Below are 15,481 nucleotides of genomic sequence, written 5' to 3'. Positions count from 1 at the left end.
AACGTACGCTCCCTACAGACACGCCATAGAGATCTGGGACCTGCTCCACACCCTCTCGCCCGACATCGCCTTCCTGACCGAAACCTGGACTAATGCCACCTCCAATCCAGACCTTGCCACTGCCATCCCCGATGGATACAAGATCCAGAGAAAGGACCGCCCCCACTGTCCAGGAGGAGGACTCGCCATCGCTCACAAGACCTCTCTTCGACTCTCCACCTCCAACAAGTGCGGCCCCCACTCCAGCACAGAACACCTCCACTTCCAGATCCATACCAACCCCCGGACCACGCTAAGGGTCACCATCGTCTACAGACACCCCGGGCCACGCACCCAATCCACAACCACCATCGCCGACCACATCCCACCCCACGCCATCACTTCCGTGGACTACATTCTACTCGGAGACCTCAATTTCGCACGCACAGAGCCGGACACACCCTAGCCCCCCTGGATGGACCACCACTGCGTACATTTCACCTTCAACACATCCACCGGACCCAGATCACCCTCACATATGCCCTTAAAGGAACTGGAGCAAGATCACAGAGGAGCACCTCCACGCCACCCTCCTCCTAGACCCACCCAGCGCATGACCAACGCCAACTCCGCAGCTCAAGAATTTCACCGCTGGATCACCGACTGTGCTCACAAGCTCACACCCCTCCACCACCCCGGCAAACAACGCTCTCTGAAAGAAGAAGGTAGGCGGTCCTGCAGACGCCTCGAGAAAACCTGGCGGAACCTGAAAACCACAGAAGACCTAAACAGCGAACGGAATGCCCTAAAGGAATACCACTAGTGTTTAAGAGACAGTCGTTCATCAGGAACAGAATCCACACCCAAGCGACCAACGCCAAAGAACTCGTCAATGTCATACAGCAATTCATCAAACCCTCCAGCGAAGCCACGGACATCACACCATCCCAGGGATTCTGCATCAAGCTTACCTCCTACTTCCATCTAAAAATCAAGGCCCTCTACGACAACTTCAGCGAGCAGACACCAGACATCACCCCATACTCTACCACCACCGACTATCAGCCGATCATCACCACTTGGAATCCTGCCACCGCTGAACACGCCACCACAACCATGAAGAACACCCACTCAGAAGCCCTCATGGACCCCTGCCCACCGCACATATACCACAGGGCCACTATCGCACCCAAACTAGGACACACCATCAACACCTCTTTCGAACCCAGCATCTTCCCAGACGACTGAAAGCGAGCAGAGTTCAAACCTCTCCTCAAGAAGCCCATGACCGACCCGACCGACCTGAAAAACTGCCGGCCCATCTATCTCCTCCCCTTTGCTGCCAAAGTCACCGAGAGACTCATAAACACCCAGCTGACCACCTTCATCGAAGAAAGCTCCATACTAGACGCCTCCCAGTCCGGATTCCGCAGAAACCATAGCACTGAGGCGGCTCTCCTAGCTGCCACAGACAACATCCACATGCTACTAGACCAGAGGCACACCACAACCCTCATCCTACGCGGCTTTCGACGTCGTCTCACATCGCACCTTGGCAGTCAGACTCCACGACTCAGGAATATGAGGAACCGCCCTCTCCTGCATACGATCCTTTTTCTCGGGCAGAACCCAGAGGATCAGACTCCCTCCCACACAGATCAACTGCGGAGTTCCCCAAGGATCATCGCTCAGCCCCATGCTCTTCAACATCTAGATGGCCCCCTCGTCGCCATCATCAGACAACACGGGCTCAGCATAGTATCTTAAGCCGATGACACCCAGCTCATCCTCTCCCTCACGAAGAACCCCGAAGACCCAGACTTTGTTTCCAGGAAGGAATGAGAGGCGTGGCCGCCTGGATGAAAAGCAGCTGCCTGAAGCTCAACTCAGAGAAAACCGAGGTCCTCATCCTCGGACCCTCCACCTCGGCCTAGTACAACTTCTGGTGGCCCTCCACACTCAGGAGTCCGCCCACCCCGACAGACCACGCCTGGAACCTCGGCATCATCCTCGACCACTCCCTCACCATGACCCGCCAGATCAAATCCATCGCCTCCACCAGCTTCAACTGCCTTCGGATCCTCCGCAAGACCTTCAAATATATACCCCCTGAATGCAGAAAAACCGTCACCCATGCACTCATGGGTGACGCAAAATCGGCCCTTTCACGCCGACGCTTTGATTCATCCACAAAAGCACTCAGGGATCTGCACTGGCTGCCAATCCCGCAGAGGATTGATTTTAAAGCCCTTTGCTTGGTACATAAGGCCCTTCATGGCCTGGGCCCTACTTCTTTGAAGGACCAGTTTTCTTGGTATGTACCGATAAGATCGCTCCGCTCGGCCTCAGCCCGTCTGATTGTAGTTCCCAAGATTTTGAGGACTCGGATGGGAGGCCGATCATTTAGGTTTACCGCGGCGAAATTGTGGAATTCCCTACCAATATGCCTGCGCAGCATGGATGATTTTATTTCCTTTAAGAAGACCTTGACAACTCATTTGTTTCCAAAAACTTTGTAGACTCTCTTTGTAAGCTGTGCTACTGTCCAAACACTGTGTCTGTATTATCCAAGTCGAAGCGCCAGGATACCCGAAGGGTGACAGGTTTTGCGCTATACAAATACACCAATACATATACAAATACACCAATACATACTCATAACCAGCGGATTGGACTACGGCAACGCCCTCTATGGCAGAATCAACAGAAGTCTCCTACACAGGCTACAGACCATCCAGAACGCCGCAGCAAGACTCGTCTTCGGAACCCCACGGCATGAACACATGACCCAACACCTACGCAACCTCCACTTGTTCCTCATCGAGAAGAGAGTTACATTCAAGCTGCTCACCCATGCCGACAAAACCCTCCACAACATTGGGGCCAAATATCTCAATGAGAGAGTCTCCTTAAAAGGACCCAAGAGAAACTTTCTCTCCGCATACCTCGCCCTCGCAGAGACCCCCCGCATCCGCAGAACCAGAGCAGGAGGAAAAGCCTTCTCCTATGTCGCAGCCAAAACCTGGAACGAGCTCCCATTGAACATCAGACGCTCCCACACCCTCCTCACCTTCAGGAAGAACCTCAGACCTGGCACTTCGAGTGATCCGGAGCTGCACCCCCCCTGCGTCTTGACAACCTCACGGGTGAGTAGCGTGCTTTATAAAACTCCTAATTGATTGATTGATTGATTATGCACTTGGATCAGGGGCAAACCACTAGAGAGACGAAGAACTGCCAGGGCACCATAACTGGGGTCAAATAAATAACATCACTCACAGTAGGATTTATTTATTTATTTATTTATTTATTTTTTTGAAAACCTTTATTATATCGTTCAACACAAAATACAGAAGTAGCCCTGCATCGACAGGGGCCGGTCACCACATGTATGCAGAACGTATCGGGAAATCCAATAACACAGCTCTTCAGCCGACAACCCATGGGTCCGGCAGCGGTAGAGGATAGACGATGTATTGTAACCATTTCGAGATCAAGGATATGCCTAAGGTTTCATTTTACATTGAACCCCCCCCCCCCAAAAAACAAGATAAAGAAGAAGATACAGGATATCCGGAGCTACACACTGGAGGTATAAAAATGCGGGTAGGCGTTAAAAGGCAGTCATGGATCAAGATAGACCAACAGTAAAAATGCAAGCGCCAGTATGTTCACTAAGGGAGAAGAACAAAGCTACCTATCTATCATCATAACCACCCACCCCAAACCCCGCCCACTCATATGCAGCAGGATGAGATCGAAAGTATCGCTACCGGACCCTGCGAGAAAAAAGAAAAGGGGCCATAGAACACAACAAAGGCAAAATAACAAACCCCCCCGCACCCCCCACCCTGCACCCCTGCAATGGCTACGGCCTACCCCACTAGCAGCGTGCCTGTCGCCCAGAGGAATACCCTAAAGAGAGAGAAAGAGAAGAAAGAAGGGGCCATAGAACAAAACAAAGGCAAAATAACAAACCCCCCCCACCACCCTGCACCCCTGCAATGGCTACGGCCTAACCCACTAGCAGCGTGCCTGTCGCCCAGAAACGTCCCTAAAAGAGAGAAGGAAAGAAGCGGAGGAGGAGAGACAAAAAAACACACTCCTGGACTCCCTTACCCTCCACCAGACGCAACCACCCGGAAACAAGTGCAAAATAAATGTAACGAGATGCACAATCAATCCGGGAAGTACGAAACATACCACCCGACTCCCGCATTTCACAGGTCACAATCCCAGCAGCAGAGTAAATTATTTTCACGTATCCTAAAAAGTCCCACAAGTTAACCCTGGCCAGTACGAATGTCCACTGGAGCACTTACAACCCAGGCCACTGCAACAATGAGAGAGGGAAAGTTTCCATGAAAGTTCAAGTCAGTATGAGCAAGCCAAATAAAGGATAAAAGTTCACGATCTCCACAGAGCAAGCGAGGAAAAGCGTGGAAGGATGATAAAACTTTCCAATAGTCACAGGTGATCTTGTTAAGGCAGTCAAAGTTGTCCATAGTGATAGTCGGCGGGATAGGGTTCAAGCAAGGGACGCTGACAATGTCCACGGGCGCGCGATCTGTCTCATAGGAATCAGCAGCGCGAAAGGGATCCGGCGTCTGCACAGGGACCTCGAAGTTGGATACACGATGTTTCACTGGTGGCACCGCTGGCTGCGATGATGGCAAAAAGCCGCTGTCCGGTCTCCGGCAAAGATCATCCATTGTTACCGACAGTGCCTGGTAGTTGACGATGATCTGTGAGTGGAGCGCTCTAATGGCCGCCATTACGGCGCGCAGCGGTGGTGTGCCTTCCGTCCCCTCCATCTCCTCTCGTAAGCAACAGATCAGGTTGCAGACCCTGGAGGCTGGCTACTCCGGGGAAGCAGGCAAATCTGGAGCGGACATCAACCACGGGCGCTCTCACCTCACAATTTTCACCTTCACCGCTGGTCGGGGCTCCCGTCCGCACCCCCCCGACAAGCCTACTATGTCTCCGGGCGTCGGATACAGGGCCGCAGCAAACGATGTGTCACGCCGTAGCGTGTGTGTTGCAGGCAGGACACAAAATCGCCGTTTAAAACAGGTAGAGTATGTTCCCGTTCGGGAGACCGGACAAAGCCCAAGGTTCACAGCCGATGTTGTTCAATTCCAGCCTGGATGGGTTAGAAATCGAGGCCCCGGCTTCCACTCCCAGGTAGGCCAAAAATGAAACACGGCGTATCTCCGTCATCCGGTGTGATAAAAAGTTCGGGATTGCGCCTTCAGAGTCAGTCACTCCCCATATTTACGGGAGTCTGGTTGGAAAACAGGATAATTTGCAGGATATACGAGCTGCTGGCGGAGGTCTGCGGAGCCGGGAGCTTATGCGGCCATCTTGCTTGCCAGCGTAGCTCCTTCTCACAGTAGGATTTTAAACAGCACAAGCACCATGAAATAGGAGCAGGCACAGACCACCACAAGCATGAGGAAGAACACTGGATATCATTCCTGACCTCAAACAAATAGAAAACCTCCTTAAAAAGGAGGCTAGTGTAAGCAAACACTCTGCATGCATGGCACTGCCACAATGTGGTAAACCAATGTATGCTTCTCGAAGTATAAGACATAAGCAGAAAACTTCTGGTTTGGGGAAGAACTGTGCAAACATAAATGCATGGCTCAGACAGACTACCTGCAGCAAGGGCAAGCCACCTTGCATAAGCAGCACAAACAGAGCAGGTAATAAAACAAGGGAGCATCAAGCAAGATAAGCAGGTTGCAAGTCCTTGCAGATTAAACACCACAACAGGTTTACAAACAGACTAACCATCCACTGCAGATGAATATATCAATTCTTGGCACAACTAGACAATCTGTTACAGCAGAGCTTATGGATAGGATGAGCAGACAGGCCATCCCTTGCAGGTGAGCACAATCATTGTAAGCATTGAGAAGCTATCCCCAGCAGTGAACACCTGCCCTGGGAGCATGGGTAAGCCATCCCTTACAGGCAAGAACAATGACAGATCAATCTGAGCGACATACACAGTGGATGTGCATTTAGGGGTGAAGGGAAGACTACAGTGAAAACCCAGTACAACTTCAATGTCTGTGTTACATTCAAGGCTGAAAGGCTGAAAAACGTTAGTTGATCTGCTGTGCACTGAGATTTTGTTTGGGCTAGGTACAGAGGGCAACCACAGTTTAGAACACACCAACATGAGCACTATACAAAGAGGGTGCATGTATAAGTGATGAAAGTGGTACAGACATCACCCCTTCACATAAGCTAAATGAGAACACTGTGTGGATGGTACAGATAGACCATGTCCTTGTTAATCGAAGGTTTGTGATTCATGTGTGGAAGGTGTGTGAATATGAACAGACACCATGCCACCGGTGGGTCAAAGTGAGATCTTAATTTATTTATATAATGAAATGCCACGAACTTCACCATGTTTTCCAGTTGTTTATTTTTGCAAATATAATCCAATGTTAATCATTTCTTCAAGTTTTTCCATGTCACAAAAGGGGCGCTTACACCTTCACTATATTCTTAATGGAGCAGGAATGCCCATCCAGACGTTCTCCTGCGCCATGACAGTGTGCATAAGTTAATCCACAAACGTCGTTCTTATACACCCAATGCATTTCGAGCCTAAACTCTGGCTCTTCGTCAGGGGTTAAATTCTATAAATGCAAAATCACATCTGTTAGACTCTGTACATGACCCAGTGCCATTCATTAATCATTACACATACAGTTGTTGCTATCTCCCCATATCAACGTTTTCCCGCTAATAAATGCAACCTCCTGTTGCCATTTTAAATGAGTACCCCTGCTTTCTACCCTTCTCCCCTTATTCTCTTTGACAGGTACAAATTCTACATTGTACTGCCCCACCTCACTAATGAACCCACGATGTTTAGTGAAAAGCAACATAATATGTTTTCAAGTTGTTTATTTTTGCAAATGTAATCCAATGTTAATCATTTCTTCAAGTATTTCCCTGTCACAAAAGGGACGCTTACACCTTCACTATATTCTTAATGGAGCTTACGTAATGAGAGAGGTCTAACGTGGAACAGGTGAATGGGAGGGGAAGAGACAACCGATTGGAAAAAGGTCAAAAGTCAGAGGATTGAGCATCAGGGCAATTCCGGTAGAGTAGTGAAGACATCGGGAGGATGTTTGCACTTTTTGATTGAAAGGTATGGATTCTTGAGTAGGATAATTTAATGGGGAATATTCTGTTGCTTTTCACTATACCCGCCACAGTTTATTTATTTTCCATTATTTAAAGAATATCGCACTACATCGGCCACTTCTGTGTCTACTATAATCAAGATAACGACTTTTGAAAACCATGCTAGTTGTTATGCAAAGAAATGAGAACTTTAGAAGTTTTTTCTCGTGGTTAGCCTCTCCATACCCCACAGCAGATACCACTTTGGCAATTCAGAAGTAATTATGCACAGCGCTTGTTCTATTATTTGTTTCCCATTATTTAAATAATATCGCACTATTTTGGCCACTGTGCTTCTTTTGTTTCCCATTATTTAAAGAATATCTCACTATATCGGCCACTTCTATGTCTACTATCATTAAGACAACAACTTTTATTAACCATCCTAGTCATTATGCACAGAAAGGGAAACTTCAGGATCTTTTTCTTGTGGTTAGCCTCTCCATACCTCACATCAGATACCACTTCGGTAATTCAGAAGTAATTATGTAGGTTGGGAGGCTAAGTCACAACAAAAAGGAATTCCCTCGTGGCCTTATTTATTTTACTCCAGACATGTAGTTCCTACTTTCAAGCAAAGTCCTTCAAAACATGGCAAGCACAATTATTTATTTCATTTATATTTTTTATTCAGTATTCATCTTTTGTTTTTAGAAAAAGTTTTTTATATATTTCTATACTTTTAATTTTGTAATTCATATCTCGAAAAAGATTTAGATCAGTGCATATATAGCATTTGCATTACATATATAAACAATTAAAAAAAGATTATTTTTATATACACGATACCCTTCAAAGAGCACACCATGACATTCTCACAAACTCAACACACATCCTAAAACATTCACGCAGCATACACTCTTTATTCCGTATCTAAGGAGTCACAGATCTTTATGTGAACTGTCACGCTAGGTCGACGCGTTTCGGTGGGTTTAGACCACCTTCCTCAGGACCTTTGATAGAACAAAGTTCTTCACAACAGTTTGTGCACTCTGTATGGATATCCTAGCACAGGTACAGGGTGGTGGTTTCTATGGAAAGTCACATCCGTCGATTAAGTAGGCAGTACATCCTTATTAAAAATTCTACTGCATCTTGTTTTTCATAACTTACTAAATAAAAAATATAAATGAAATAAATAATTGTGCTTGCCATGTTTTGAAGGACTTTGCTTGAAAGTAGGAACTACATGTCTGGAGTAAAATAAAGAAGGCCACGAGGGAATTCCTTTTTGTTGTGATATTGCTGTTCCTCTCTATTCCCTGGCCCAAAGTATTTCAAGAGGGGGTCCCTTTGATAGGTTGGGAGGCTAAGGACACACCAATGACAACAAAGTTATCAAACAGCAGAGACTTAAAGGTTTGTTTACAAGCCCCGTGTACCGCCGGTACTTCACTTTCTCCCATGTTAAAAATTATGTGCCAGCAGTGCAAGAAGCTCTTTCAAATGTTTTTTAACTGCAGCGCAATCACATACTTCATTAGTTTGACCTCCTACATATTAATGTTGTATTCCATGCCCCGTGTCTATGAGAGTCGTCTGTACTAAGAAATTGTGCACGTGCTGCGTGGGGCGAACCAGCGCATATATACAATGTGCTTACTCTGATCTCTATCCTCGTGGCAGATCTCACTTTGATTTTTGAAATAGTGACGATGTGCACGCTATCTTTAATCAATTTAAATTAGTTCCTTTTTATGTTGATGTTTTTCATCAATCCGCGTGCTCCCCGGGAAACGTGGTCAGCCCTTTTCCACGCTAGGAATATAGCAAGAAAGTTGGGAGCGCGACTCCGCCCCCATCCAGGTGCACAGCCTTAATTTATTTGCATAATAAAATGCCATGAACTTCACCATGTTTTTCAGTTGTTTATTTTTGCAAATGGAATCCAATGTTAATCATTTCTTCAAGTTTTTCCATGTCACAAAAGGGACGCTTACAGCATTTTTGTAGCTGTTCCTTGCGGGCAGGGGCAATGGGTTCACCTGCTGGATGTGTGCTGCCGGCTGGGGCTGCAGGGGCCTTGGTACTCCCCAGGGGGCCCCCCAACAAGCAGATGGTGGTTACCTGGGTGGGTACAAAAGAAGTGACCCTTAATTGGCTGGGCCCTGGGGATAGGTAGCCTGGGACCAAATTTTACCCGGGGAGGGGGGTTGTGAAGCCCTCCTCCTTCTTTACCTATTTCCTGGGCCCTGGGGTAGGAGGTCCTCAGAGCCGATATCAGCCTGGGAGGGAAGCTGGATGCCCCCTCCTCTTTTAATAACTGGCTAAAGCCCAGGGGATGGGGTCCTTTGGCGTACACTTTCCCCAGTTAAAAAGGTGCGTAGGCCTCGGAGACGGGGATTCCCTGGGCCAAACTCAACCCAGGGAGGGGGGCTGCTTGCACCGTCCCCATTTACTATTTGGCTAGACCCCAGGAGGTGGGTCCTGGGTGCCAAAATCGGCCCACAGGAAGTGGGCTGCATGCCCCCTGCCCCATAATTTACATTGAGGGGCCCTGGGGAATGGGTCCTCAGGGCCAAAACCAGCACTAAGAGGAGGCCTCATACCCTCTCCCCTCAAAGAAAGACACCAGGTCACTGGGGATGAGGTCCCCAGGTCCAGAATCGCCCAGTGAGGATGATCCGTTCTCCCCACCAAATAAGCGGAGCCTTGGGGGACGAGGTGCCCAGGGTCGAAATCAGACCAAGGAGGGGGGCTGCATGGCTTAGCTGCATGTGGGGTTGGTTGCAGGGCCTGGCCGCAGGCAATGGTTATGCGGCATTGGCCATCCGCGACGTGGGGTTGACTGCATGCGGGGGTTGGCTGCAGGGAGAAAGAGGGAAGATGGTAGGGTTCAATGCGTAAACAATCTAATTGAAATACGGATGACAATAAAGAAGCAGATAGAGAAGCTAATAAGTGATGTCATTTTGTTGACGCTTCTGTTCTATTAAGAAGGGTCGATACGCAAGATAAGTGGGAGGCAAATTAGACTAAATTCTGTCACAAAGAATTCCACCAGAGGCACTCTCTTGGTCTTTTCAAAGTATTAGATTTATCTAGTAAATATAATTAACAGCACAGTAGGAATGTAATTAGCAAAATTAGTACCAATAATGAGTGAAATAGTACACTCACACAACATAAATTAGCTAAAGAAACATGTATGCAAGCCAAATAAATAAACCATAGTCAAATCATTAGACTGATCAACAGAGTGCTTGCTCCACATGACAAGACCAAAGTATACTTAAGTGTGTGTGTGAGAGAACCTGCTTGCCAATCAGTTTGAGCCTTCTTATATGGTTTTGAAAATTTTGCGTTGTGTATCCATGTACACAGAACTTAAAATATTTGTGACATATTAAATACATAACTTTCTAACAGCAATAGGAACTTTTCCATTGCTTTCTGTGCAGACACTTTTATCTTTCTCAAATACAAATACACATTAAACTATGATTTTCTTTGTGGGCTTTCGTCACATTCACTTAACTTTCCACCAGTAGAAAAATAACAACTTTGAAATATATTTCATTAATTCATTTCTTTGCACAACATTTTCTTGCACGTACTTCAGACTGGACAGGAACCACTATATAAAATAAAACAGTATGAGAACATTCAGACCTCTGCCAAAACTCGCTGCAAACTTCGTCCTTATAATGTTACAAATCTGTTAGTCCTGTAAAGATACAATAGACAAACAACCCAGGCAGTTTCAAATAATTCACGATTCTTTTCTATTCTACAAAGAAAGAAATGCAGGCACATTTATTTGTATTTGTCATGCATGTTTAAGGCCTACTGCATTAGCAACTATAATATGATTCCATATGCATTTCTAGTTCATTAATAAGCTTTCTCAAATTCACAATAAGGGTTCATGTTAAAACAACATTCAAGCAAGTACCTATCTCAATTTCAGTGGTGGATGGCGGGGAACTGGGGTGGCGGGGGTAGGACAAAATATAATTTTAAAAAGTGCCGTGGTTTGGCAGACAGGCAGTGGGAGCATGGCATTTTCCCCACCAGGCTGTGCATTACAACCCGGTGGGGAGCATGCAAAGTGCACATAACTGTTTGGGCTGCCCCAAACGGATGGACAAAACGTCATGCGCACTTAGAGTGTGCCCACCACTCCTCCTTGTGTGACCTCAGCCCTGCCTCGCCCTATGTTATTATCATTTTATTTTTCCTGCTCTGAGAGCAGTGGGGCGACACAAGCGTTAGCGGAGGAGCCGTCCCGGCTCAATTTTAGTTCATAACTGTGAGAGGACGAGTGAAGGAACAGGCACTACCCTCACACTAGAGTGGAAGAAAACCTCCGCCCACCTGGAAGACTACTAGCTCGAAGGATGTATGATTAAGAGACTGTAATTCTGCATGAAGGGACAGGCAGAGCACATGACCCCTTTCACAACTGCTAACATAAGGAGTGATTTTGCAGATATCTGACTCTGCGCTGAAATACACATTCCTTTCCATCCAAACAGGTTCTCGAGGTTTTCCTAGGATATAGTTTGCAGAAGTTCTCTCTCTCCTGAGCAGAAGGTTACCTACAAATTACTACAACGCCCCTCGCTGACTATGAGATGTACTCCTATTATCTGAACTGAACATGCACTGGACTTGATCAGTCAGCATTTGAAAAGCAGCACCCTCATGACCTGTGTGGACCTAAAGATTAGTCTCTGAACATGGAGCTGCTCAGATCAATTCAGATGGGGCTAACTGGGGACAAGCATGTTTTTCGGGACCTTAACCTGCAGACCTAACTACAAATGAGTAGTGGCTACGCCTCGTGGGTAAACTCAATGAGCATTAACTCTTCTTCTCTGTTATGGGGCCTCATTCTCTCACTGTAGCAAGTTTTGAGCCAGTGCTACATCATCACACGTGTGCTGCTAGTGTTATCACTCATGGGGCCTCCTTAATTTGGTCTAACCTGGACAATATTGAGGCATAGCAACTGTTGCCACTGCACGGAATCCAGTGTGCACAGACACCTTGTGACCCTTTAGTGAACTTCTAGGCTCTCTTGGTTTAACCGCCGCAGGAATGCACACATCTTTAGGTCACTTCTTAAATGGTTTATAAGTTTGACCGTATAGCATGTCTATCCTCTCTGGTTCTCCAACCTGGGGTAAATGTTCATATATTTTGGCGTGGTGTTCTAGAGTTTACCAAACTTTCCTGTGCCACTGGTATACTTCCACACCTCAAAGTGAAAAATGTTCCTGTCTGTCATCAATCCTGCAAGGTTTTGCATTTTGAAGGCAGCCCTTCATTTAATTTCAGCTTTGCTACTTTCATTGAAGTGTAGTGTCGGAATCTGATACATACATTGTGTTTGGTTTTGTGTTTACCAGTTTCTCTGTGTCACCAGTGCCATTGTAAGGATTTTGTGGACCCCAGGCAAGAAATATTTTGGGGGCCCCTGTTTGGAACATGTTGGCATTTTGTTGCCCATTTTTGCTAACTCAAGCCCATGTTGCCTAACAATAGTGAATTATATGCTACAGGCTAAGATACACAAATACGCAGAAGGGATTTACAGCAAAAGTTTGCTTTCCCAAGGGGGCTCCTTGGAAGGTGGAGGCCCTGTGCAATTGCCCATTTTGCCCATGCCTTAAAACGTCTCTGTGTGTCACCTCTGACATGTTTGGTGTTTCTCTTCACAGCACATTTAAAGAGGCCGACCCTTTCTATGATGACCATACGCATGACAGAGCCTTCCGCCCTGTCCACCTCATCTGCTAACCAGGTATATATCGCTGAACCCTAAATGCCTCCTATACACCTAGGATGAAGAGTTTCTGGATTCTACGGACCACTAGGAAAGTAGTACTGGTGACAACTTTAATATACAGAGCTCATTTTTAAAGTAGTTCCTGGGCTTTGAGCAGCGATTTTGGCAGCACATGAATGCTTACCATTCTCTGTGGTATCTGTTACATTTCCCTTAATATTCTCCTGCACATATTGCGTTTAGAGTTTCTACTCCTCATGGGTATGGAGGGCTTACATTCTCAGCAGCCTAGTTTCTCTAAGGATTAAGGATTGCTCAGTGCCCCATCAGCACATAGAATGCTCTCTGCATTTGGACTGAGTGGAAGTTCCTGAATATAGGGGTTTCCCTTAGGCATTGAGTGCTTGGCCCTGGGCTTATGCTTAGAGCTGTGATGCACTTAGGCTCTTAACAGTCTTGCCAATATGAGTGACTGGTCCCTCATGGGCTTGGTTGGGTGGGATTGTTTGATGCTTCATGTTATTAGTATGCTCCTGGGTGTGGAGAGTGTGGGTTCCCATGAGCACAATGATCTCTGGGTATGAGTGATTGTGCCTTCTTCACATTGAATGTTTGGCCCCCATGAACCTAGGGTGCTACCTAGGCATGGAGAGTTTGGGCTATCATGGGCCCACTGTGACTCCTGGGTCTGCTTGATCCTGAAGTGGACAATGTTGGGCATATTTATAACATTGTCTTGCAGTGCAGCAAGTCACCTTGCTCCTCTGCACTGTTTTTCTGCTTTTTATGGTTTCCTAGAGCCAATGCAGGCACTCTTGCACCATGACACTCTTGCACCGTGGTAGAAGGGTGCCTATGTTGCATGCAGGGTTGGTGTTGTGCAGGAATGGGCACCTTCCTGCACAATAACAATCCAAAGAGGGTTATACCTGTATAAAGAATACAGCACACATAGAAAGAGGAAGTAAAGAGGAGGAATAAAGATATTTCTCCTCATTACGTCTCTCCTGGGAAGATGCATATTTTAGGTGCATTCTCCAGTTCTGGTACATCTGGGAATGCATCAAAAACCATAGGAGTTGTGTGGGAACACGCACGTAATGCCCGTGGAACATCTCCCTGGTGTAGAGTAAGGCAATGCAGTGATTAGCACTGATTTGCTTTACTCGAGATTTATGAAGCCACTCCCGGCCACGCAAATTGGTCTTGAGCGGCTGCATAAATCACAATTTTCAGTTGCATTGCACATGTACCACGTTGCGTGATGCAACTGGGGTCATAAATATGGCCCTGTGTGTGGAGGAAAGGGCCCTCGTGACCCTAGCGTGGGTGCTTGTGGAGTGGCTGGACCCACGCAAGTCTAGCACTCAGCGTTTGGGTCCTCTGGGTTGGAGTGTGCTATGAAGTGCATAGGGTGTGGGTCATCGCTGCACCTCTCAATGCCTCAGCTAAAGAGTGTCCTTGTGTTTTTTTCCAGATGTTTGTCTTCGACACACTGTTACATTGGATGTGAGACTACTTAAAAGACTGTCAAGAGGCTCTTTTTTATTATCTTCGAAATAATCCTATGACTAAAAATGTTATTGTGCCTCTGTATTCTGACAGAATGCACTTACTAATAAATGAGGTGCTGATGGTGATGCGGTGACGTTCAAGAAGCTTTGGGACAGCTAAATACCTTGATTTGCTGGCTGAATAAACATGTGAGGTCTGTCAGCTGAGGCTGTTCATATCTTGAGCCCACCTTTCTGGAAATGATGACCCACAACCTCCACATTGCTGTCATGGGGCTGTGAGTGTCTTTTGATTCAGTGCTGTTGGAGTGCACGAAGACTCTGCTCTTTGACTTAGAGTTAAAAATGTGTTATTTTTAAAGATCAAGTTAAAGTCATGATAAGAGCTAAACTATGGATAACTTTATTAAAATGTATTATGAATTTAATCAAACAGGGTCTCTTAAGGCCTCATTTAAACCTGTCTGGAGATACCTCCTGCACTCAAGTTTCAGTACATTCAGTCCCTCACATTGCTCACTGTCACTTTTCCCATGCAATGAAGGATGTGGGCGGTGGAGGACATCAGAATGGCACTGGTGATGCTGGCATGCTGGTCTCGTGTTCAGCTGTGCTTGGGCTGGCATCCCACAGCAAGGAACTCTGTTCACCCCTGTGGCAGAGGAATCCCCGAGCGTGCCTCCTACGCTGCTGTGTGTAAGTGTACATGTCCCTTTAACACCAAGGAGCCCCTTCTGAAAGACATCCCACATGCTGCAGAGGGTATCAAAATCCTGAAGAGGGTAAACCATATCACCCAAACATTAATGACCTGCACTGGTTCATCCTCCAAGCCCGCGTCATCTTCAAATGCAGCTACATTATTTACACTCACAGTAAGAAGCACCCTGTGAAACCATCTGAGTAACACAGCATTACACCAGGCAAGGGCATCACCAGACTGCAAACCAAACATTGCAAGAAAGAGAAAACTTTTAAGACAGCCCTTCGACATCCATGCTCCTTGGATCTGGAAGAACCATCCCTGTCAACAGCAGAA

The 15,481-nt window shown here is 46.7% G+C and overlaps 1 protein-coding gene across 1 annotated transcript in view; it reads left to right on the top strand.

Moving 5' to 3' along the window:
• SAXO4 (stabilizer of axonemal microtubules 4) overlaps positions 1-14,869 on the top strand; it is a 164,248-nt gene extending 149,379 nt beyond the window's left edge. The window contains exons 13-14 of the mRNA XM_078683715.1: positions 12,861-12,943; positions 14,406-14,869. Of these exons, the coding sequence (XP_078539841.1) occupies positions 12,861-12,939 (79 nt within the window). The 3' untranslated portion in view covers positions 12,940-12,943; positions 14,406-14,869. The remainder of the gene's footprint in view (positions 1-12,860; positions 12,944-14,405) is intronic.
• The last annotated feature ends 612 nt before the right edge of the window (positions 14,870-15,481 follow it).

The sequence above is a fragment of the Lissotriton helveticus genome, chromosome 3_1 (genome assembly GCF_964261635.1).
Source record: "Lissotriton helveticus chromosome 3_1, aLisHel1.1, whole genome shotgun sequence".
NCBI lineage: Eukaryota > Metazoa > Chordata > Amphibia > Caudata > Salamandridae > Lissotriton > Lissotriton helveticus.
This window is presented reverse-complemented; position numbering and strand designations above follow the sequence as displayed.